This window comes from Amblyomma americanum, chromosome 9 (assembly GCF_052857255.1).
Source record: "Amblyomma americanum isolate KBUSLIRL-KWMA chromosome 9, ASM5285725v1, whole genome shotgun sequence".
Lineage (NCBI taxonomy): Eukaryota > Metazoa > Arthropoda > Arachnida > Ixodida > Ixodidae > Amblyomma > Amblyomma americanum.
In genome coordinates, this window is record NC_135505.1 from 65,007,367 (window position 1) to 65,032,892 (window position 25,526).

The window sequence follows — 25,526 nt, forward strand, 5'->3', positions numbered from 1 at the left end:
TTGGCCTTATGCTATAGTGACAATAAATAGCTCTTGGCTCTGTGCGCGAAGTTTGCGGGACAGGATATTGGTACAGTGTCGTCCGAAAGGTCGTTAATGTCGACGGCGGTACCAGAAAACAATGAAAATGAAAACATTCCTTTGTTGCTACATATAATTTAGCGCATTACGTCTTGAGTGACAGCATGTATTGTCCCTCGCCTGTTCCTCAATACTTAACGCCCGAACCTCCAGACGAACCTGCTGCAACTTTGCTGCGATATCCTTCCACTTTCCTTGACGGCAGCTTTCCCCCACATAATTCTTTTCAATTAATTGCTTATAGGACCACTGCCGGAAAAAAGACCGGTGTCGGGAGCGCAAACGGGGCCGCCTGCTCGATCCGTGGTGCCTTCGTCGTGTGGGTGCATTTGAACCCGCCATCAGCGGGATAGCCTCTGCTGCCGACGGGGATAAAGAAGGAGGGAACCGGTAAGAAAAATTTCGGCTGGAGCAGTGCATGCTTTGCTTCTCATTCGTATATTGAAGTTATTATGCCAGCCGTCAAGCTCTAAATCTCTGCATGGTAAGCAGAACCCTTGCCCTCATCTTCCGAGAACATTTTGTTATTTAGGGAAGCCGTGAAGGCTGTGCTATTCGCATGAGAAGAAAACCATGCAGCCTGGTTACTTTTGGCAAACACTGTACTTACCTTCCCCCACCTGCTATTGTGCGCTGACGCCTTCGAGTCGTTAATGCGAAAGCATTGCATGGTTATGTCGCGTGCAATCAGTGCCCGAAATTTTGTCCGCATGATTATGTCATTCTGCGGAGATAAATGTGCAAAAGATTGATTGTGTTAATTAGTGCGTGAGCTGGTCTTGAAATGGGAAAAGTTTGTTTGTTGAATTGCAAACAGTTATATTGGAATAATGAGAATAGATGAATGCTGTGCTTGAAGCAGGCTTCGTGTCAGTGATCCGAGGAAAAACGATGTATATAAAAAATAGAAATACCTTTGAAAATGTAAAAGGAAAATAACATAAAAATAGAAATAACATAAGAAACAACAAACGATGTATATAGAAATAGAAATAACATTGAATACTTACAAAATAAAATAACAAAAATAGACATAACATAAGAAACAATATTTTTGAGAATAATAATAATAATAAAGATATTAACAACGAAATGGCTAATCATAAAACTAAAAAGAAACAATGAAAAATTGGGAGAAAGAGAGGACAGAGAAATTTTTTGCATTTATGCTCTTACTAAGCAGACTTAGTGCAGTCCTGCAATTTTTTTTACTCCACCTTGCACAAGTATTCCCATTTGCGTATATCGCGTTACGAGCTTTATCCCCGCTATTCACCTGGAACTACTACTTAATTCCACTGTGCTTATTTTCCTTAAAGGAAAATTATCTCGGTACCACTTGGTGTTTGCCAAAGTGTTCCTCGGGAGCCTGTTTTTGTAGCTTGCAAAGCATATCAGGAGCGCGCTTAGTTACCGCCTGGCGGCTATAGACGTTGAAATGATTTTGTGAACTTTGACATAATTCAATTGCCTGTGACCTGCTGCACCTCCACAACTGGAGAGATCCAAATAGTGGAGAGGCTCGTTCACGTTATCTGCATTGTCGAAGATAAGACTGTTAGTCCTTTCGCATCTCCAACAACAACGATCCAAAGAACGCAGAGACGCATTCAGGTTATCCGCACTGTCGAAGACTGTCCTTTCGCTGCTCTAGGCACAAAGATCCAAATAATGGAGAGACGCATTCAGGTTATCTGCATTGTCGAAGATAAGACTGTTTGTCCTTTCGCAGCTCTAGGGGCCAAGATCCAAATAACGCAGAGACGCGTTTAGGTTATCCGCATTGTCGAAGACATGACTGTTAGTCCTTTCGCAGCTCCAGCAACAGCGATACAAATAACATAGAGACGCGTTCAGGATATCCGCCCTGTCGAAGACTGTCCTTTCGCAGCTCTAGGGGCAAAGATGCAAGTAATGCAGAGACGCGTTCAGGTTATCTACATTTTTGAGGATAAGACTGTTAGTCCTTTCGCAGCTCCAATAACAACGATCCAACTAACGTAGAGACGAGTTCAATCTGCACTGTTGAATACTGTTTGTCCTTTTGCAGCTCTAGGCACGAAGATCCAAATAATGCAGAGACTCATTCAGGTTATCTGCATTGTCGAAGATAAGACTGTTTATCTTTTCGCAGCTTCAGGGACCAAGATCCAAATAATGCAGAGACGCGTTCAGGCTCTCCGCATTGTCGAAGGCAAGACTGTTAGCCCTTTCGCAGCTCTAGGGACAGGTTTTGCTATTAAAGAAGTTTAAGTGCCGTAAATCATGCATGTTTCCCGCCTCCCACGATGCGGTATAAGATCCCAATAATTAGCATAATGAGCCGGAGTTTTACAACCGGCACATGAAATTAATCCGGATTGCTCTACTGCGGTGACTTTACCTTTAATAGCCCATGGGCTCCTTCGTGACGCTGAACCCGACACACTTGCCTACCATCGCGTTTAAAAGGTTAACTGCAACGCGCCACCTGACAGGTGCCGTGTTGGCAATTAGTAGCAGAGCGAAACTCCACCAGCCACAGAGAGAGCAGAGGAATTGACAACCTGCAGGTGACAGCTAGAAAGATCCCGGCTAGCAGCGTACACTATCTTCATAGCTAGCAGCGTAACACGGTCCAATTTTAAGGCGAAAGCGTTTAATGGCTCATACTGTCGTCCGTCCGTTCGCAGAGGGTGTCACACGTTTAACTCGGGAACTAAAGATAGCAGAAAAAGAATGGATGCTTAAGATAGAGGAGAAAAAATGAACCTAAAAGCCAAGTTTGATGACTGTAGAATACTTAGTTTTTTATATATACGCAAAAATATCCAGATTGCGTCGAAATAGCGCGGACATCGATACAGACACGGGAACGGTGTGACGTCACAGCCACCGTACGTCGTCACGGCATTGTGAAAGTTGTCACAGAATGGCCGCCTTTCACCTCTCAACACTTTAGTTGCCAAAACGTCTCGTAATTTTCATCGCACAACTACGTCTTTCAGCTGGTGCATTCAATCCTGAGGTGTTCTCGCAGCACCAAGTTTGGCACAGGTCCTGTTAAAATAGCTTTGAGCAATACTCATCCGCCGTGGTGGCTCGGCTGCTGACCGGAAATGGGCGGGTCCGATCCCGGCCGCAGCGGTCGAATTTCAATGGAGGCGAAGTTCTCGAGGTCCGTGCACTATGCGATGTCAGTGCACGATAAAGAAGCCCTGGTGGCCACAATTTCCGGAACTTTTCACTACGGCGACCCTCATAGCCTTACTCAATTTCGAACGTGAAACCCCATAAACCATACATTATGAGTATTGTGACTGATATGTCAAAGAATAGCCATACCGGCTACGTATTCAGGGCCCTTTGAAATTTGAAAACTTCACGCCTACAGTGCCCTTTGCCAAACATTTGACGTCGATTAAGATTACTGCCAAAAGTGGGCGAGGTTTTTCAACGTGCTTCACCACTGGAGGCGTGTTAAGAATAATACCCTCTCCGTGCTCTTACGATCATAGCCATACCAATTGGGTGACAATATATCCACCCCTAAATACTGCCTATCTACCCACACACCCCAGCCCTGCTCCCTACAATTGACTCACAGAAGTGTTGTGGGGGAAATTATAGCAGTGGCTTATTAGGTCAACCCTTATTTTTGGCCATTTTTACAGGATCGGCGTTTTTATTTCTGGATGTGGTACCTGGGCAGAATGCGATTTCTGACCCAGCCTGGGATTAGAGCGCCTGTGGCTGAAACTCTTCGGTGAGTTTGCTTCTACTTCTATTTTGTCGGCTAGTGGCGTCTTTTTCTAGGTCCCAGAAAACGGTTCATAATTACGAAACCGTAAGATTCACACTCGGAAAGTTTCCGTGACCACCTGGCACCTAGTAAATAATAGGATTTGAAAAAAAATCCTTTGTTCGTGAGCGCTCTCTTCAGCCGGAGAAAAACGTTGAAGCAGAACTAAGTGCCCGTTCCGTAGTTTTAGCCCGCGTAGACTTGTATGTAGATTGTATGTTGTATGTAGATTTTTTAAATGCACTACCAATTTTTGTGTAATGCTAAGCTATGCTGTGAGATATCAAGCTTCTTGGTAGTGAAGGCATGCTTTTTTCATTCTCTCTTCTCATTTATCCAAGGCAGACTGGTCGCAACGTTCAGTTTAATACCTAGCTAGACATTGGAGCAAGGCACAATGACAGGAATTAATGAAAACCTGCGCATATATTATTCAAATTGATGTGCACTATTTCAGCCAGCTCATATTTCAGTGTGGTTGTGGCAGACATTGTGACTCTTCGCAAAGAATGTAAATGGGTGCATTACATAAAATCAGTTCATTTCTTTCGTCATTGGCTAGCTCATCGTTTTTTTTTACTTTTTACGTCCAAAGTTAGTTCTTAAAGCAGTAGACAATTTCCTCTCTTGTCATTCATGGCATTGCTACAGCCACTGACAGCTGTCACTGTTGATGTATTTATTTGCAGTTGCCAGCTGCCAGCATCTATTGGGACATGCGTGCTTCCTGCCTTCGTCTGTGCAATCCCTCATGAGGCGTTCATGGTACTTATTCTTTTTCAGTGATGCATATTTTAGCTGCCTATTTAGAAAAATATTTTCAACATAGGCTTGAAACTAGGTTTAGAAATGCATGCAAACTCTACATGCACTTCACAGCAGTACCTCAGCTGATATTTACACGACCTGTAGACTTGTCAGTGATGCATATTTTAGCTGCCTATTTAGAAAAATATTTTCAACATAGGCTTGAAACTAGGTTTAGAAATGCATGCAAACTCTACATGCACTTCACAGCAGTACCTCAGCTGATATTTACACGACCTGTAGACTTGTACAAAATATAACCGCTCATGTAGCTCTTGACGCAGCTGCTGTCAACATAAAGGTGATTTGACACTGTACACCTGTTGCCTGTTATGCATATGTGTCCTCGAAAAGGACCTATGTGTTCATTTATCCATTAAAAACATTGTGCTCTAAAATGATAGTTTACCAGTATTTCTGATACAGAGACCAAATTGTCAGTGAGTAATGTAACATTGCATGATGACACCAGTCCTTGTATGGCATAGCATCCTTGCAATGCAGTGGGAAAGCTGCTGTCAACACAGATTTTTTGCTGGTTTATTGCCACAGCATATGGTTATACTGCAGTTTGTACCTCTACCTTCGTGAAACTGAATCTGAAAAATTTTAAAATGAGTTGAAGGTAATTTAAGAGTAACTTTCTCACATTTTGGTGGACACTTGAACCGTGAAGTAAAAGAGGGATATAAAAGAGATTTAAAGAAGTGCCATAGCGGAGGGCTGACGCCCTTGTTAGATGCCCCTCTTTAGTTAAACATATCTCGCAATTAACACATTTGGTGCAAAGCAAACATGGGACTTGCACGCTCATGAGCACCCTCATGTAAGGAAAACGAAGTGCCAATGTTGCCGTACTTTAGGCTTGTTCTTAAACGCGCAGCTAACTGCTGCTCAAAGCTGAGAGCAAAAATGTCTCCTTTTCCTCATATGCAGTCCACGGTGCTGGTGCCTTTGCAATGGTGGTTGACATTGAGTCACATGATGCGCAGCCCGTTCCTGGAGATAGTGATTTTGTCTGTAGTGTGAATCTGCCGTTAAAATTAGTGCGGAACAATGGTTCTCCAGTTCATCTTAGGTAACCGTATCCTGTGCTACCTGCTACCACCCTTTTTCCGCAATTTTCCTAATATTATTTGGCCACCTGATTTCCACCCATTCGTGCATTTACCTACTCTTGGAATCATCCAGTGTTTCAGTGTGGTATTGCTTATATCTTCTCTGCATTACACATGCATTGCACTTCCTCTTTTTCCGGTTTAGTCAAGATATCTATGTTTCTGTTTCTTGCATGAGCAGCTGTGCTCTTGCTGTTTAGAGGAGAGGGGTACCGAATTTTAAACACAATTTTAATTTTTTTAAAGTCGTAAACAGGCACCTTCTAGAAAGTTTCAATCAGAGGGACTGAGTGCAACATAATATTGGCCTACCTAGGAGTCACTTCAAACTTTCACCCACATTAAAATAAAACCAGGGGTGCAGCCTCAAATATTGAAACGTCGTTGAAATCGCCTCTCAACAGTCACTGCTTGCTACTGATGCTGATGGGGTCCTGTGGGCTTGCTAGCAGAATCTGTTGTCATAGCACCAGTCGGTCACACACATAAAACCTCTGTGGTCACTCTAGAAGGACTACAGCAGCACTAATGATGGCTAGGTATTGAGTGGTGTGAAAGGCTTTGTAACAAGCGATGCTGACGAGAGACTGAAAGGCGCCAAGCCAAGGCTTGGCAGAAAGCTGCCGAGCGAAATCTTCTCACCGACGAGACAACAAACTGAGTATCCTCTATCGTCTTTGTCAGTATGTCAAGCGGAAAGAATAACGAAATACATTGCATGTGTTCATGTGTGAACACTGACTAGAAATAAACACCACATTACAGTGCCAGCCTCCTTCTGTGAAGAGAAAGCCTAGTGAGTACGTCTGTGTGATAATGATTGTAAAAAGCGAATTCTTAAGTCCTAGCGTATGAAGTTTGTCATTAGTGTATTTTTGGCAGCAGTGACCTGAATTTAGTGGTTGCTTACTGCACAGAATACATAGAGTGAACTAGATGTGACAATGCTAGATGAGGTGACCCTATCTGTCTAGCAATGAACTGGTTTGGGAAACGCAGACTTGTGGAGAACGGCGTAGTTACATCTGATTTCGTGATGTTATTGCTGTATTATCAGTGATGAGGAATTTTAATTCATGACTGATGATATAAATACTCAGTGCGCAAATGAAAAGAGCTAAAATACTCAACAACCTGGAAAGAGAACATTTTACAATAGGCAGTGACGTAGTGCAAGTGGTAACAGAGTACATCTAGGCCAGGTCATCTGCACCTCTGAGCCAGGTCACGCACAAATGCAGAGCATTTGAGAGAAATGGTTGCAAGTAGACTAGGGTTGAAGGCCTTTGGCATGCACGCAGAAGTTACAAACAGCACCTTGGAGTATTCTCAATAGGAAAAATTTTAAACTGCGTCGCTGCTGCAAATTTGTCGGGCAAAAAGTGGTGCACTTAAATGTTTAAAATAGCGAATAGTGCGGTGAACCACTCAAAGAAAAATCACGCGGTTAATGCTAAGAAATGGAGGAGAGAGTTCCGTGAGTGTGCAATAAATTCGAATCAAAATCTGAGCTGAAATCTCAAATAGAATATAAAAACTAAAACCTCATCAATGCTCACTCTGTAGTGAACTTTGTAAAGCCTGTTAGTCACCACTTTTTTGCATGTCACCCCATCAATACAACGTTCCTAATAGCCTTAGTAACTTTGGTTTGTTAAACCCAAATAAACTAAACTAAGCATGCCACCCCAGATGGGATCCGCGGTAATGGTACTCAGCTGCTCAACCAAAAGATGCAGGTTCAATTCCTGCTGCAAGGGTCGAGGTTTGATGCAGACGAAATGCTAGAGGTGCAGAAACTGTAATGTTAGCATACTTAAAGATTTATCCATTTCTCTAATATCTAACATAGCCTGCACCGCTTTGTAGTTTTGAACCTCGTAAAACCAAGCAAATTTATTGGCTACATAATTTCTGAAATTTTTTGTAAATTTATAATTACTTTCTAAACATCAACAATTTTCTGCACCTCTTTTCCTTCATCTTTGCCTCTATTTTCCCCCTTCCTCTCTGAGTAGCAGGTCAGTTGTTTTGAATGCCAGCTAAATATTGTTTTTCATTTCACTAGAAAAACTCTCTCTTGCTCTATTGCTTTGTTAGTTATATCTGCAGTATATTATTAGGCAGAAATATGTGAATCTTAGATCCAAGAGCTATGGCCTGAATAGTAAGTTCTATATTCAAATATAGTCTCTTTTATATTCAACCATACTTACATTACTATTATGCTATCTATGCAGACTTCTTTTGTAATGGGCTACCTGGCACAGAGGTGCTGTGACCTGCAGCGGTAAACATCTTCTCAAGGCAAACTTCTCAGTTACATGCACAAATTATGCAAGCTCATGCACTTGTGAGGCTCATAAACTTGCATTTGTTTTCAGAACCTTCGCTGTGATGCACTGACTCACTAGAATATACAGCAAATCTTCACTCCAATTAGATCTGCATAGTATAGTGCGACATTCATGTATTCAAGTTTTGCTTGAGGGAAAGTCCACTGTCCTCAAATGAGTGCACGGCAGCTTGTTTTTATGAACCAAAGTGTTTGCAGGTGATTTATAGATTGTTAGCTGGCAAAAATAAAGCAAGGGTGGCAGTGTTTCGTAATGTCCACAGGGTATTCTTGCAAACTCCAGTATGCTTGTCATTACTTTCTTTTCATGCAACATAGTCTTCCCTTCTCACTCATGTTTGAAAAAAATGCTGCACACTTCACCACTGTAAAATTGCGGGCCATTGTGCTTCTCCACAAAATGATATCTGGCTGCAGCTGTAGTTGTGGCATGGAAAATTGACTAAGCTATACTTACACCTATTCGTACTGATAAAAGCCACTTGCACGCCACACAAATGCGCTGATCGTACAACATCCAGCAGTTTTGTTGTGGAGAGTGCAGTGCTAAAATGAAGATAACGATAAAGCAGAAAATATAGTTTGCCAGATGCATCAAGAATGCAGAATTTTTAGAAATAAAATTTTGGGACGCTCCTCAGTATGTTAAGGAACATTTATACTTCACTAACATCAGGCCAATTATGAAGTATGCCTATGCAGTCTGGGATCCTCTCGTCCGAGCCTATTGTGATATGCTGGGACGCGTTCGGAATCATGCGGTGTGGTTTGTCACCAACAAATATATTTTTAATTATTCAAATAACAGTATCAAGCAGGACCTCAACCGAGACTCTCTGGAGGAGCACCGTTTAGGCATATAGTGAATTCCTTTGCCGCATTTATTTCAAGGAAACTATTATTAACCCCGAAACTTATTTGCTGCCACCTCATTTGGTATCCAGAAGGCACAACCATGGCTAGAAAATACATGAGATAAAATGCTGTACTATTGTGTTCAAACTGTTTTTCTTTCCGCATGCCATCAATGAATGTTGTAAGCTACCTCAATATATCATTGAATGCCAGTCCGAGGCAAAGTTCAGAGCGCTATTTTCGGATTTGTGATGTGCACGCATGCTGAGCTGCTGTTTTCTGCTTTCCTCTCCTTGTCCTTCTTTGAACATTTGACTGATGTGAATGTGCGGTTGACGCTCTTTTTTATCATCTGCCATAGATTCTTTCCCATCCTGTACAAAAGGTTGGCACATGCTATAGGATTTATTGTGTACGTATGTATTCTTCCTGCAGTTTTGCCTTCGTGGCGCTGCAGAAATCTAAATAAATAAATAAACAGCTGATGATCTACTAGGACTGCTGGATTCCAAGAGTGAGAAAAGCAGTGGGAGGCCTTGAGTCTTGTAGAATAGTGAAATTTGACCAGTAGCAGACAGAGGTCACGCAGCTTGTGTAGGACTGGAAAATGGAGACTTAAGAAGAGGCGACTCAAGTCCACCCATTTGGGCATGTGATGCAATGTGTAGGGCCCTACATTTCTGAGTAAAACCTGGTTTCTCCCTACTGTTGCATTCCAGAAAGATTCCTAAAGATCAGATTCAACCCAATCTTTGCGCAAATGTGCCTGTAAGAAAGTGTGGTTTGAAGGTGCACAGAGCTGAAAAACTGCCGGAGTGTAGTGGATGTCAGATATTTCTTCTAACAAATTTTTAAACAGTTCTCGTTACTTTATTTATCTCTTAATGCTTATTGTTTACGTGTTGCTTAATATTTCTGGATAAATTGAAAACTGGATGTACTGACTGGTATTTATACGCAATAATTATACCCATAATTATGAAGCCATGTTGGAAGGTAGGTGTGCATTTGTTATGTGTGCCTGAATTTCAGTGATTGTTTCCGCAAAGTGATTGTTTCCGAACTGCAAAATAGAGGACAGGTGCCTGCTGTGCGAGTTTTTTGCAATGGAGTGAAAGTAACTGGAGCAGCATTTGTTACTGTGTCGCCCAGCCAAAAGTTCTCCCACAGTACGACTAAGCTTCTCAATACCTATGGCTAAAGCTCGAACCAATGGTTGCCCTTTCCGAGGTTTTCTGCATTAACCAATCCAAGGCCAAGGACTCAGAGCTAACAAGCATTTGAAACCATAGAACTATACACAGTAGTGCTGGGACTGTGCAGCAAGTCAGTTTTAACGAGTTCACGATAAACGTGGTTTACTGTAGAAAGCTAGTGTGAAAAAATAGTTGCGCTCACAGAAAACGCTCTTTTTTTCTTAGTCGGTCATTGAAACTGAAAAGAAGCAATGCATATAAATTTGATATCTCGCTGATCCCTCAATTTTTTTCCAGCTAAAAACCAAGAGTTGCATGGAAGTTGTGCAAGCCACCAAGTTGCGTGTGATTTGTGCCAGGGACCTGGAGCAGACCCGGAAATTGAATGGCCAGTGGTATCAACTCAGTAAGACAAGCTATTTCTGTAAGTACAGTTTTTGGCATTGCATTGCTTAGGGATGCATGCATTAAACTGACTTCTCTGCATCTGCCCATGCTTCAAGAACAATGAAGTACATGAAAAAAATTTATTGCCGAAAAAAATTTCCGCTTCCGATATGTTTTTTTTTTCAGGAAAGTATTTGCCATTTAAAGGGCTCAATATGTTGTGAAAATTTGAAAAAAATACGTGCTTGTTGTTGCCTTTTGTCAAATTTCTCATTCCAGGTCTTTGTTGGCCTGATCTTGTAGCTCGTTTGCATGAGATTGACTGCTACCTACAGCTCGCTTTTTTGTTGCTTTTTATTGGTTGTCACATTCTTTCCGTGGCAGTGTCATGGAGTTTGTGAAGTAATCTGATCTGATTTCTGCATTGGCCTGAAGTGCAAGCTTTTGCATGTGGAGCAGGTTTACCTTGCCCCTTGTTTGCTGTAATGGCAGTTTGGCCATGAGGGTTAGTCCTTTTTTATTGTGATGCAGTACTTCATGCATAAATTATTAAAGTAAGCACTATTTTTGTAATGAATGAACATTCATTATAGCTGTGGCCATTATAAGTGCGCTTGACGTTAAAATGGCCGTCTTCCGGCATTCAGTATTACATCTAAAAACAAGCCGGAAGACAACACAGGAGAAGAGATGAGCACAAGACGATGTGGTCTAACAACTGAAATTTTATTGAAGGAAAGCGGCAAACGAAGACCTGCAAAGAGAAGCACGCGCGCAAAAACCCAAAGCAGTGAGAGGGCAAAAAACAATCGAAAGGCACTGGCGTACTAGTAAACCATCTAAAAAAACAAATTCATTACAGTGAAGGTTCACCGACAGTTTAGCCATGCACATTTCCTTAGCCTTACCGATGTAGTCAGTCTCAACTATATCAGGACAGATTTATCACCTCACTAAACCACTGATGTGCCGCGGAAATCAGGCGTGCAAAGAGACAAGACGTCCTCCGATTGCATTCATGAGATTCAACGGGGAGTGTCAAGTAAAAATTCGCCTTCCCCTCTATACAGTAAAAGTGCTCTCAGCCAGACAAACATTCAGACCTGTGTATGTCTTCCCATAGTAGCTTCAACTACAAGGCAGTGGAGAACAAAAAGCCCTTTTACTTTTACAAGTGATGAACAATTTTTTCTGTCACTGGACGATCGCCCGTAGTTGTATGAATACTAGTTGGAACGGTGGCGCAAAGGGCTCGTACCTGTCTTTTAGCTGTCAAGACAACAGCAAAATCATACTTTGGTGCAACATTCTTGAGACGGAGCGAAATGCTGTGGAGGTAAAATATGGAGGCCGCCTTTTTGTGCTGCTCAACTACGCCAGCATCATGCGAGTATTGTTCCTTTCCCTCGAGCGAGTGAAAACACACTCTGACAGGTACGCGGGATGGAAAAGTGGGAACCCAGGTGCCATTGGCTTGGAAACTTGCTTCGAGAATGCATTCTCAACACTGTGATTGCATGACTTCCGTAAAGCGGTCGTGATGCATGCGATTGCCAACCCGTCCTTCGCCAGCCTCTAGTGGTTCGACTCTTAGCTAAGAGGTTTTCCCGATCTTGGGCTGTGGCGACAACACATGTGGTCATCCGCAAAGCACAGGTCTATAGCAAGAAACTGCAAACGGTTGTGCTTAGTGAAATTCGGACGTAAAAGATAGGCTTTGACCGCATGCCTAAAGATTTCTAAAACGTCTTGCGCCAGCTTATCTGAGCCCTCCTTGTGCAAGAAAATCAGCAAGCTAACAACATAACGAAATGCTACTATGCCGAGGAATTCCAAACAGGGTTCTGATGAGGTATCGACTCTGGACAGAAAAATGTCGCGGAGGAAAGGTGCGACGAGGCACCCTCTGCATACGCCTGATTTCTGATGTAAATACCACATTCCTAACTCACGAAAATGGAGTTCTGTGGAGTTCTAGTTTCTTGTGGACAGCAACCTGGGCAGGCGCTCTGTAGTGAGCATTGCATGAAGGGCCTGTACTATTCATTGTCACATGATAGACTTCTGAGGCATGTGCAAGACTGCATCAAGGTGAACAATGAACATGCTTTTACAGATTATTGCGTGATTTCGGTTGCTAGCTTTATGGGGCTGTTGTCCTTTTAATAATAATGATTGGTTTTTCTGGAACAGAAATGGCGCAGTCTCGGTCTCATATATCATTAGACACCTGAATGGCGCTGTAATGGAAGGGGTAAAGGAGGAACTGAAAGAAGAAAGGGAGAGGTAGGTTCCGTAATGAAGGGCTCCGGAATAATTTCGACCACCTGGGGATCTTAATCGTGCACTGACATCGCACAGCACACGGGTGCCGTAGCGTTTTGCCTTTATAAAAACACAGCAGCCGCGGTCGGGTTTGAACCCGGGAACTCCGGATCAGTAGCCGAGCGCCCTTCCCACTGAGCCACCGCGGCGGGTTTTGTCCTTTTACTGCAAATCCGCGTTTCTCAGTTAGCAGGGCGGTATTTACAGCCATGTCGTACCTTTTCTCGGCAACATTTTTTCGTCTAAAGTTGATAAGGCATTAGAGCCCTGTTTGGAACACCTCAGCATAGTAGCATTTTGTTATGTTCATGACTACCTAAATTTCCTGGACATGGAGGGCTCAGATAGGTTGGCACAAGATGTTTTAGGTGTCTTTAAGGCATGTGGTAAAGGTTTGTTTTTTACATCAGAATTGTCTAAGCAGAATCGTTAGCAGTGTCTTGATTCTGACCTGCGCTTTGTGGGATGACCACGTTTGTAGGGGCTACAGCCCAAGATCGGGGAAGGCTCTCTTTAGCTACGAGTCGGACCACTCGTGGCTGGGGAAGGATGGTGAAGAGGTGTACTTGTCACTGGCGAAGGTCAGTGAAGAAGTAAACACTTGATTTGTGTGCAATCGCTTGCATAACATCAGCTTTACATAAGTCATGTCACCACAGTGCTGAGGACGCATTCTTGTAGCAGGTTTCCAAGCTAATGGCAGCTGGGTTCCCACTTGCCCATCTCACCAACCTCTCAGAGCTCCTTTTCACTAGCTCGTGGGTAAGGAACACATTCTCGGATGATGCTGATATACCTTACCTTCACAGTATTTCACACAGTCTCAAGAAAGTCGCGGTAAATCATATTGTGGCGGTTGTCTTAACAGCGAAGTGCAAAACAGGAGGGCTTTGATCCGCCATTAAAAAAAGGCTTGATAAAACTATGCGTAATCGCCCACAATGGAGAGTGTCACATAAAAAAGGTTCACTACTTGCAAAAGTAATGAAGTCATTTGCGTCCCACTGCCTTATGACTGGAACTACTATAGGCAGACAGGCAGATATCTGAATTTACATCTGACTGAGCAATTTCACTCTATAGGGGGAACGCAAATTCTAATCTGGCACTGCACAGGAAATTTTGTCAATGAAAATCTGAGGATGACCTGTCTCTTTGCACGCCTAATTTCCACGACACATCAGTGGCTTACGGAAGAGAGAAATCTATCGGTAGATAGTTGAGGCTTACTATATCGGTAATGCTAAGGACACGTGTGGCTAAGCTTTCGGTAAACCTTCACCGTAAGGAATTTGCCTTTTTAGGTGATTCATTATGTCAGTGACATTTCATAGCATTACACCTTTTCACTGCTTTGGGGTATAGTGCGCCCGTATCTCTTCACGGGTCTTCTTTTGCGGCTTTCCTACGATTAAATTTTTGTTAGTCCAGCCTCTTCTTGAGCTCTTGTCTTCTCGTGTGTTGTGTCTTCTGGCTGGTTTTAAGGTGAGGCAGTACCAATTCGCCCAGTCGTGAGCAATTTTCAGCGTTAAAACATTTTAAATAAATTAAGCGAGAACTTTACTTGGCTATGTTTCCGGGGATCGTTTCCGCAGCACTTATGGACAACTCAGAAGAGATAGCGTCATACGAGTGGCTGTAATTGGACGAGGGTAATGTGAGGATGCTGTTCGAAAAAATTTACTAAGCGGATAAATAATTACAGCCAAAAATGTCCAAAAAGTGGCCGGGGTAGAGGAAAAGTGCCGCGAAATTTGAAAATGCTGAAAGTAGGTGGAGCTACAGCGTAGCGCCAAATTTGAATAACTGGAAGTATGGACAAAGCCAAAGCTTAGTACCCAGTTTGAAAACTCGAAATGGGCAATCACCTGACCAGTGATAAGTGTCCGATACATAACCAGGAGATAGAGAAAGCATGATAAATTAGAGACACTTAGGTAAATAATGAGAAGCAAAAGGCAATGAACGGGTAATTAGACTGGGCGGTTATTTAGTGAGTGGGCGGGAACGATGCATGGCGGAAAATTTGAAAACTCAAAATGTTTGCTTGGATGAAATGAGGGTAAAATAATAGTTAATCGATAGCCAATCAAGTGAACGAGAAAACAAACATGGCGCCAAATTTGCAAGGCAACCTGTGTCCAGGAGGCGACAACGCTTTCACATTCTTTTCGTGTGGGTAGCTGTGGTGATCCCTAATTTTTCTTTTTTCAGCCGAGACAAAGATTACTTTTCTTGGCTCATGGGCGATGCATGTAGGAACATGCGGCCAGTACAACGCTGGACAGCGTGCATCAGCAAGCTCGAGAAAATGCACATAACAGTAAATAAAAATTGACCATTTTCATTTCAATTCTAGTGGTTTTGTACATGAATTACTCTGGAATGCACAAAGCGTGTGTTAATTGACAGGCGACCACTAACAGGCTGTACATTTTTGTGCATTGTTTACTCCAGAATACGCAAATCCTGTGTTAATTGACAGGTGACACAGTAAGGACTGCGACACAGTGTACGAGCACTACACAAGACACACTACAGACAAGGCAAACTACAGAAGACAAGGCAGACTACAGAATTCAAGACAGACTACACAAGGCAGGACAGACTACAAAGGACAAGACTACAGAAGACAAGACAGACTACACAAGACATGCCCAAAATACAAGACTGCAGAGTACAGAAATTTTCTGTCTTAGAATCCTGTAATGTGTTTTGACTGGGACCTGAATGATGCCGTAAGGAGAGATATTTCAACGTGACATCGTTAAAGATTGATTGGTGGATTGATTGATGGATTGACTGGAGGATTGATTGATTGATCGATCGATCGATTGGTTGATCATTGATTGATTTAGTGATCGAGTTTGATCGATTTATTGATCGATTGTTTAATTGAATAATTGACTGAGTGATTTATTGATTTACCGATTGGTTTTTCCTTCTCTTACGACGCGATCCGAGTGTCCAGGGGGAAATGTGAGACTGGCATCATTTCCATTCCTTAAAAGCAATTGTTCATTTCATTTTCGTTTCCTTACAGCCCGGTTCGTGTGTCTGCCGAGATATGTGAAACAGGCGTCCGTTCCTTAAATTGTCCAATGGTCCACGCGTCGAGCCGAACGGGCGATGGCGTTCCGTGTACTCCTCGGCAATGCTGCGACAAGCTGTCGCGTCTAACTTTTAAAGACGAATCTTAAGTGCCCTCCAATTTTTGTAGTCGTTATGGAGAGCGCGAAAGATTTGCAACAACGACAGAACGAAGCGAGGAAGAGACAGTGTGCTCTTGAGACGCCAGAAGAACGCGCCGCACGACTCGAGAAGCGTCGTAACAAAGATGCAGCTAGATGAAGTCGTGCCGTGTCCTGGGCTGACTCTTCAACTGTGAAAGAGACCGGTTTGAGTTCTCGAGAGCACCGGATTAAGATTCTGTGTAGAGTACGTGCCGAGTGAACGAAGCTTTCGCAAATAATTTAGAGATAACCAGAGCTAAACCGCAGCCAATTTTTATTTAAATACCTTCTTCTACATCTTTTTTATAACACTTGTCGGAACGTGGCAGTCATGTATAATAAACTGCATTTCTCCAACCAAAAACTTTCGTTTTAACCCAACATTCCGAAGCCGCCTTGGCTCCTTGATCAGGGGTGAATGAGGGTCAATAGCCAGTGTCTAAGTGTGGAGGATATGAGGAGGTCAAAGGATTGAAAGCTATGATGCGAAAGGCATGGAGGGAGGAAGGGGGCAAGGCTGTTAGTCACTTTGTCACACTTTGGAGAGGCGGTCAATGACGACATTTTTGGTTGAGTTGAAGAGCGAAGTCCCTGAGCGTATACTGGGGGTAGGTTTCCTTTTGTGCAGTTGTTTATGTTTGGGGTGATTTAAATGTGCCACTGGTCACTTCCCCACCGTGCGACATCGTGTCTGACAGCCTTAGCCTCTTCCTCACCCTCCCCAAGTCTTTGGCCTCACAGCTTTCTTTGTTTTGACCGCCTCCTCCCATCCATACTTACGCCCGGATTCTAAAACTCTCCTTAAATTACTAAGGGCGCCTCATGCGCCGTAAGGCGACTGTATGTCAATTCTGAAATGTCCCTTACTAAGGGGCCCTAAGTTAGGGCTTCCTTGGTGCTTCCTCATGCTAAGGGAGCCGGCATGCTACCTTCATGCTTCCTAACCCCGCTCCTTTACCTGAAGGGGGTCTTTCCATCAAGGGTCTGCACGCAGTACCGCGCGCAGCTCGTATGCACACGGCCCTCAGGAGCTGTGCGCGCGTAGCGAAAACAGCCGTCCAGCCGAGCAGTCGCGAAGTGCTCGACTCAGTCTTCCTGTGGCACGTGATTTTCATCAAATTTGCTTCGTGAGTTCATGACAATGCTATCACGCGCGTATGTCTCTGACGACGGCAGTTTCCAAGCCTACCGAAGGTTTCTATGCCGCGCAGCTGCACTTCTGCACGGCGATGTTTATAGACCTCCGGTGTCGCCTCGGCTGCGGAGTCTCGCAGATCGCCTCAACCCATTAGAGCTCTACAAGGACCACGAGTTTTTAGCACGCTACCGCTTCTCCAAAGAAGCTGTGCTATTCTTACTGGCGGAGCTGCAAATTAGGGGCAAGGCAGACAACAGAGGAGCTCCGCTGTTACCCGCACTCAAGCTGCTCATTGCTCTCCGCTTTTATGGGACCAGTGCCATGCAGACTGTGTTGGGGATCTTGTGAATGTGTCGCAGACTGCAGTCAGCAGAAGCATTTGGGTGATGACATAACTAATATGTGTGCGTCTGTTCTCTAAGTACGTGAACGTAACGAGCTCAACGGGAGCAAGGGCAGTAATGACGAACATTTATGAGATCGTTGGGTTTCTCGGCGTCACGGGATGCATTGACTGCACCCATGTGCCCATCAAAAGGCCCGGTGGGGTTGACGCTGAAGTCTACAGGAATAGAAAAGGTGCCTTATCGATAAATGTGAGGGTATGTGAACACCGTACACTCTTTGAATTGTGCCTGCCTATGTTTACTCACTGTAATAGTTAGTAATCGTTACGTAATAATATTGTTTTATTTGTATGAAGGACACTACGTGATGGTAAATGCGAGCAGAATAGCAGCCATTAGGGCAGCTTGAAAACCGAAACCGGTACACTGGTAGTGCAGCATAAATGCACTTCAGATTAAACCACGTACCCTGAGGTTAAACGCACACAAACACGTCTTATACATATTAAGTTTGTTTACAGGCTGTAACAGGACCTGCGCTTGTTTTACGATGTCGTCGCTAGGTGACCCGGCTCGGCTCTTGATAATCGAAATTTTAACAACAATAGGGTCATGGTGAAGTACGAGGACAAGGAAGTACCTGGCACTCCAATTGGTTCTTCTTCTTCTCCTCAAGTAATATGGCACATACCCACGTGGGGGGGATTGGCCAAGGTATAGGGTAGAATGCCAATGAAGCATTTGCGCGGGGATAAAAACGTCAGAAGACTGAATCAAGATAAAAAAAATTGGGAAAAATAAAATGAATTCAAGAGGTATGAGTCATCCGGAATAGAATCAATCTAGCCTTTTTTGGACATGCGAAAGAATTTTGTGTATAGCTAACAAGATAATCGATTAGTTGCACTTATGTAATCGTGAAGGTAGCCGCACACACTGCTTAACGGGAATCCCTTGGCACTCGCACCGAACGATAGAAGAACTGTAAGAGACAGAGGCAGTCCTAGTCTCGAAAGAGGAACCTCCAGATATTGCTTTCTCTGAACCGCGAACCGCCGGCAAGAGAGGAGAAAATGATCGATTGATTCAACTTGCCCACATGATACACAAAGGTTTGTCGCAGCGAACCCGCACCTGCATAAGTACAAGTTTAAGTGAGGGATTCTACATCGCAGGAGCGTCATGGACAATTCACAAAGCCTTGACTTACACCCCCGGATATTCCATGGGTACTTTAGGTGTTGAAAGTCCACGGTATTCAGCAACGGATCACTCAAAGTGGCTGAAATATGTTGGAACCGCTGGAAACATGAAGCTGCTAACAGAATGAGGTGAGGGACGGGATATATTACAGGTGCGCTGAGAGCTGACCTTGCCAATAAATCAGCCACCTCGTTAAAATAGACGCCTGAATGCCCAGGTACCCAGACCAAACGGATCTCGCGCACTGTGCTCGGAACAAAAAACCTAAGTGAACGAGTCAAGAAAGATTTTTCCGAATTTTGGAGAGAGACAATAACTGAAAGGCAGTCTGTGAGAATAAGAACCCGTGCGACATGTCTGGGAATTTTGAGAAGAGCCAAACCATTGGCCAAAAACTCTGCGAAGAATATAGGAGTATAATCAGGGATACGAACGGAGTAGCTCCAATCTAGATCCTGCGAATATATGCCAATCGCCGCCTTCTCACAGCTGCCGGAGGCATCAGTGGAGAGAACAGTATGATGTGGAAAATTCTGTAGGTGTTCAGAAAGAAGACCATTTAGGGTATGTGCAGGCATATGCTTCGCATGGGACGGGAAAATAAAGTCGTAATAGAAGACGGGATCAGCCTGCGTGTCAGCAACTCGTTGCAAGGAGATCAGATCAACCTGAAGCGGAGCTAACAGATTCTGCGTGAACCTAACTTGCGGAAGCTGATAACGTGGCCAGTGATTAGTCAAAAAAGGTGTGGTTGGGATACAAAAATTGGAATACTAACGCCTGGGGCCGGGTCAAAAGACTTGAGGAAAGTACGCACTGTTAGAAGTTGGAAGCGGGAATAGAGGTTGGGGATACGCGCTTCCAGATAAAGGACAGCGTTGGAAGCTGATTTTGGGAGCCCCAGGCATAGCCGTAGGGCACGTCTTTCCAGTAAGGCTAATGGCTGCAGCTTGTAGTGCGCGCTACCAGAGAACAAGGGGCAACCAAATTCCAGAATCGGTCTCATATAAGCCTTATAGAGCAACAGTAGCGTGTCACGACGCATGCCAAACTTTTTATTGCCAACTCGGGTCAAACGGCCCAGTGCACGTTCCCCTTTAATAACATTATTCTTTATATGGTGTCGCCAGTCCAAATTTTGGTCATAAGTAACACCTAGGTATTTAACCGACTCCACCTGCGGAATTGGAGTGGAGCGGTAGGCTAGCGAGATGTACATAGGAGCGTCGGGTGAAAATACCAGCACGCCGCATTTGCTGACATTAAGTGATAAATTGATTTGGTCCAACCAGACTTCAAGAGCATTCAGATATGCCTGCAAATACCCGTAGAGCACATGAATATCATTTACTGATGCGAAAAAAGCTATATCATCTGCGTATACATAAACTGTAACGTTAGGATGAATGGGGATGTCCCGAACTAATATGTTGAAAAGCAGCGGAGAAAGAACAGAGCCTTGCGGCACACCTCTTGATTGACCATAGGTATTAGAACAAAAAGATCCGTCTGTACAGAAGAAAAATCTATCTTTTAGAAATTCACAAATCCAGGCGTAGAGGTAATGCGGTGATTGTAGTTGAGCAAGCTTGTTAATGAGGACTGTGTGCTCCACGCTGTCATAGGCCTTCGCAACGTCAAGCGTCACAAAGGCCGAAACTTCTCTCTGGCGCATTGAGAGTCGTATTCGGCTCTCGAGATCCACATGCGCGGACCATATGGAACAACCGCGACGAAAGCCAATCTGTGCGGGGCTGAGGCCGTTAATATGATGAACATGCTTTGTGAGGCGACTGTGTACTACTCTTTCTATTAGCTTTACTAAATTTGAGGTTAAAGCAATCGGCCGAATATTGTCTAATTGAAATCCATTGTCTGCATTTTTTAAAAGTAAAATTATTTTCGCAATTTTCCAACTGTGAGGAATCCAAGAGGTTTCCAATGACGCATTTACAATATCTAGAAGGTGAGTTGGAAAGTCGTGCGCTAAAATCTTTAACATGCCGGAGCAGCAGAGTGCATCGAGGAAACAATTTGCAGGAGCTCCGACACGTCGACCTCAGGATAGTCCGAGCTGGGGGTGAGAGTGTGCAAAGGTTCTGCTTTCTGTACCTGGAAACGTAAGGCCAGCCCCTGCGCGATGCGTTCAAGGTTTTGCTTAGCCTCCTGCGGAGACATTACCATTGACCTTATGCGATTGGAGGCCGGAGAGCTGTTATTCTGTGCCATGAATCTATAGAGAGCCTTCTTATTCTGGGGTTTTGAGAGATACGTGTTTAAATTTTGATTATAATCCTCCTTTGCCTTTTTAACAGTTCTTTTGAAACATGCAGAGAAGAACTTATAATTTATCCAATTAGCTGGGCTCTGATTATAGGAAAGGCTTTTCCAGGCTGCTTTTCTACGACGATAAGCTTTCTCACACTCCTCCGTCCACCAAGGAGACTGCTGTCTGGCAGGAGCAGTAGTGCACACCGAGAATACAGAACTCTCAGCAGCATCTTGCAGAAAGGTAATTGTCCGCTGAGCTCTTTGTGCTCGACCTGAGCTAACTATGGTTCCAATTGGTTTCCAGGGATAAGCATGTTTGCCTTATCTCAAGACACCACTGAAAAACTCTCCAACACCTGCACAAAAAAGCAACTAAGGCAATTTGCGTGTGATTTGATGTATACAAGCTTGTTATTTTGTCTTACTTTTCTGATAGGTACAACCGGAGCCAGATAAAATTCGCAACTTTATTAAGTGTGCTTTTGGAGTGTGGAAAAGATTTGCGTGTCTGAGCAAGAAACTGAAAACCAAACTTGAAAGAACAACTGCAATCATCACAGCATGTGCAGCTTTTCACAGCGTTGCCTGCTGTTTTGGGACCCACTTCCTAATGGTGATGAGCCTGAACATGAAGTGGGTGATGAAGCAGGCCCAAGTGTTCCTGATAGTCGTCTGGGCACAGAGCATAGAACCTGCCTTATCGAACTTTGCTTCACGAGAAAGCAAAGTGATGCAAACGACAGTGAAATGGATTCCGATTAGAGATAATACTGTGCGATTACTGCAGTGTAGAATTTTTGTCTGAACTAAGGAGGCTGTAAGAAGGTTTTAATAACTGAAAATAAGATGAAAAAAAAACAACGCACTGTCCCTGAGTCCAGTAGAACTTTATTTTGCCCTTTATGACATATTCATGCTGTTGTGGTTGGTGGCTTTCACTGCTTCAAGCTGCTTGGAAGAACAGCTTTTTTGTGTTACTCAGTATTAGTTTTGCTCTCAAGATCTTTGTTTTCAATTTGTGAACGGCACTTTTCTTGTGCCTTTCATCGACATATTATTCTCGTTTTGCTGCATAGTCATCAGTAATCATCTTCATTCTTGATTTGTGTTCGACGCGCCTTTGATTTTTGTCATCCTCCGCGGCCTGAAGACGATCCTCGAGGTCAGCAGACAGTGTCTGCTCGTCAGCAGCGGCTAGACCTTGCCTGCAGCGTGTGCTGCCGACTCTGTTAGTTCATCCAGGCTGCATGGTGGTGCAGCTCTCATCCTCAGTTGACGGCCTAGCAGCACTAATGTCAGGTGCTTGCGAGGCCAGCAGCGTGGCATTAGAAAGTCTGACTTCGCTTTGCAAGATCACTGCAGACTCTGCAGAAATATAAACAAAGAAGTGTGTAGTAGTTTGTTGCAGATTACTATTAGGCTTCTTATGGTGCACGACTACCAACCAGGCATTCTAATGAACTTTGTAGTCATTGTTTGAGGCATGGCAGCTTGCAAACTGCGACTTCTGCTCATCAGCAAGCAGATAAGTTAGCGTGGCCTCGAATACTGGCACTAGGTTTGCTTTCAAAAGCAGCCTGCGTTCGCGGGAAAAGAGCGTGCCGAAAATAAACACTTGCTAAAGGGACTGTAGGACAGTGGTTGACTAAACAAGCAAAAGCTACCGTGCTAGAGTGAATTTGTACACTTGAGTGGTTAAAAACCGAAAGGCTTCCTTCTCACGACAGTGGTGTTTCCAGACAGCATGACACGCCCTCTAACTTCGGTAAGGCAAATAAATACTCTCCCTGGAATGCACTAAAAATAAGCAACAAAATTATTTAAAAAATGCGAAATTCCTAGCAATGGCCTTGAAATGACTGGTTTCATGTTACGCGTCTAGCTCCACGGCTTCTGTAGTGTAATGTCATTCGTTCACAAGAAAAAGCAATCGTACAAACATTCCTCGTCGTTTTAACTGAGGGAATTTTCGTTTTGCTTGGTTGACCTCCGGATCTCCCCGTTGTTGACCATAAAAAAAATGCGTGAGGGACTGCCGCCATTGCCGACAACAGTGGCGTCTGAGCCGGCTGACTTTCCCACAATGAGTTAAACCGTTCCGCGCCAGCGCTTCTCTGGCCCTCAGGTTGGCACGACCGCTGCCATTTCGTCAGGTAGAAGCACTCAAGGCGCTTTGTTAAGTGCCAGACACTACGCGAATGCTGAAGCGAAGAGAGCTCGCATGGCAGCCGTCGACAAAACGACCCCGATGCGCGCCTGAACCACCTTCGCACACCGCGAGAAAGCACGCCGTTTCTGGAAATCGGCCTTATCAACATACACCTGTTCAATGCGCTCTCTGCTTTCGGCGGGACACTTCTGACATCGCGGTAGCCACTGTAATCGTGGTGACAAGTGGAAGTGAAGCCTGCGAGAAACTATCGGACTGAAGAAAAGAACGCGTTCTTGTCGCTAGCTGAGTGGACAGCAAAAATATTCTACATGTATATTGGCAGCAGCAAGTGTGTATCACAAGTGGCCGTCATTACACTCTTCACAAGAAAAAATAATCTCATTATGAACACACGGCCAACTACAAATTTTCTGATTGCAGAAATCTATACTTTGGCGAACTGCCTTACATAGGAATAGGAGAAATGTGCTGCTATGAAAGCAGCAACAGTAAAAATATATGTTAAAAGCAGCGCAGTAATGTGCACTTGCCGCAGTCACTATCGTCGAGCCGGGCATCTCCTTGGACCATGCTGTTGATTATATTTGAAACGTCGGCGCTGGCTCGAGGCAGGTCACTGTCAAAAGCCTTTGGTGCCGTCGTAGTGATGCGCGGCATAATCGCTTCTAATTGTGAGAGCCTTTCGTCCAGCGGCTCTGGTAGAGGACCACCACCTGTCATGAACCATGCACACTTTGAATTAGTACTTATCATTTGGCAAAAAGCAGGAAAACTTACCTGTGCCCATAACTCCTCTTGATAGCCTGGCCCTTTCTTCGCCTTCTGCGTCATGATGCGCCACAATTTCTTCAGTTGTTTCACTTCGCGAGGTGGCACGTTCGGCATGCTGTTATAATCACAGCCCAACCGCCCCCACTCTCTTGATTTTGCCATGAGAGAAACTCCGTCGGTTTTCTTACATTCAACTAAATGTTTGAATTTTCCTAACAGCGCTTGAAGATGTTTCTATGCTTTGGTGAAAGACACCTTCTCGGGCATATCGGGCTAATAATATACACAACCCGAGCAGAAACGACACACACATGAGAATGGCGAAGACTGCGGCACTACGTAGAAATCGCCGGTGGCAGCGGTTCTATGGCTTGAGTTTTCGTTGCCAGACTGATTTTGCTACTTCGCTAAAGTCAGCCGTTTTAAAATAACTAGTCAACGAAGTTTTTACAAACTGCTAAAATATCAAAGAATTCTTGTGCATAATCTCGACACCAGGACGGCATGACACCTCCCTGCCACCGCAAGAAGCTCCTTTTGTGAGGAAGCCCTAAAGAAGCTTCCAGCATTCCGAGCGACGATCGTAGGCCGCCTTACGCTTAGGCATCATGACGGCCTCCTAAGTAAATATAAGGAAATGGTGTAAGTGAAGGAGCGTTTTAGAATTCGGCCCTTAAAGACGCTACCTACTGCACTCAGTCACCCCTGATGAAGGAGCCGAGTCGGCTTCGAAATGTTGGGACAAAATTAGTTTTTTTTTATAGGAGATGGGCAGTTTATTATGTCTTCAAACCGATCCACACAAGAACAACTGTCAACATGTTTAGTTTTCAATCTATTCGTGGCAGTAATTGTGGCTCAACTCGTGCCAGTGGATGGCCTCCAGCTCCCTTTATTTCCAAATACTTTCAATCAGGCAGTCCCATGACGCGAGGGCAGTGCCACTATTTCCCGATCTCTGATGATTGTTGTGCTCTGGGCTGAGGCATGACCAGTCGACGGTGAACAGCTGTCAGCGTTGTGCACATTGTACCCGCATCCGTATTATCTCCTTCAATGAATCGTAGACTCCGCGGCTGTCATTGAGATCTTTCCCTGCACCGTATATGCCGAAGGCTCCTCTCACGCACATCGACGCTCCAACGGTCTCCAGCACCGGCCTGCCACGTCGACGACACGCCAACAAGGTGACATTCGAACTTCTTTTCTTTAAATTTCCTTTTTTGGGTCTGAATTAGCTATTTATCGTTTTGTAAAACACAGCGTCTCTCATAGCCTGAGTCGTTTTGAGATGTTAAACCCCCATAAACTAAACTAAACTTAATTTTTGTAATACACAGATGTTCTTTCTCGGTTATATCTTCTTTCTTTGGTTCGAGCATGTGATTGTGGCCAAGCTCGAACGTGCACGCGGCCAGTTACAGATGTTCTTGCGTTTGCGTTTTTTTTTCGTATCGGAGTTTTTTGCGAGTTCTGGTGTTTCC

General features: G+C 44.1%; 2 protein-coding genes across 2 annotated transcripts; one reads left to right on the forward strand and one right to left on the reverse strand.

Annotated features, from left to right (window-relative positions):
* Window positions 1-329: 329 nt before the first annotated feature.
* On the forward strand, window positions 330-15,595 carry LOC144105004 (uncharacterized). The gene is made up of 5 exons (XM_077638226.1): window positions 330-471; window positions 3,735-3,826; window positions 4,552-4,627; window positions 10,492-10,618; window positions 15,121-15,595. The coding sequence occupies exons 2-5, from the start codon at window positions 3,756-3,758 to the stop codon at window positions 15,225-15,227; spliced, it is 381 nt and encodes a 126-aa protein (XP_077494352.1). The 5' UTR covers window positions 330-471; window positions 3,735-3,755; the 3' UTR covers window positions 15,228-15,595.
* Window positions 15,596-22,332: 6,737 nt separating this feature from the next.
* On the reverse strand, window positions 22,333-24,379 carry LOC144103394 (uncharacterized). Its single transcript, XM_077636124.1, has 3 exons — window positions 24,049-24,379; window positions 23,802-23,984; window positions 22,333-22,463 (listed from the first exon to the last, which is right to left on the reverse strand). The coding sequence occupies exons 1-3, from the start codon at window positions 24,056-24,058 to the stop codon at window positions 22,333-22,335; spliced, it is 324 nt and encodes a 107-aa protein (XP_077492250.1). The 5' UTR covers window positions 24,059-24,379.
* Window positions 24,380-25,526: the final 1,147 nt, after the last annotated feature.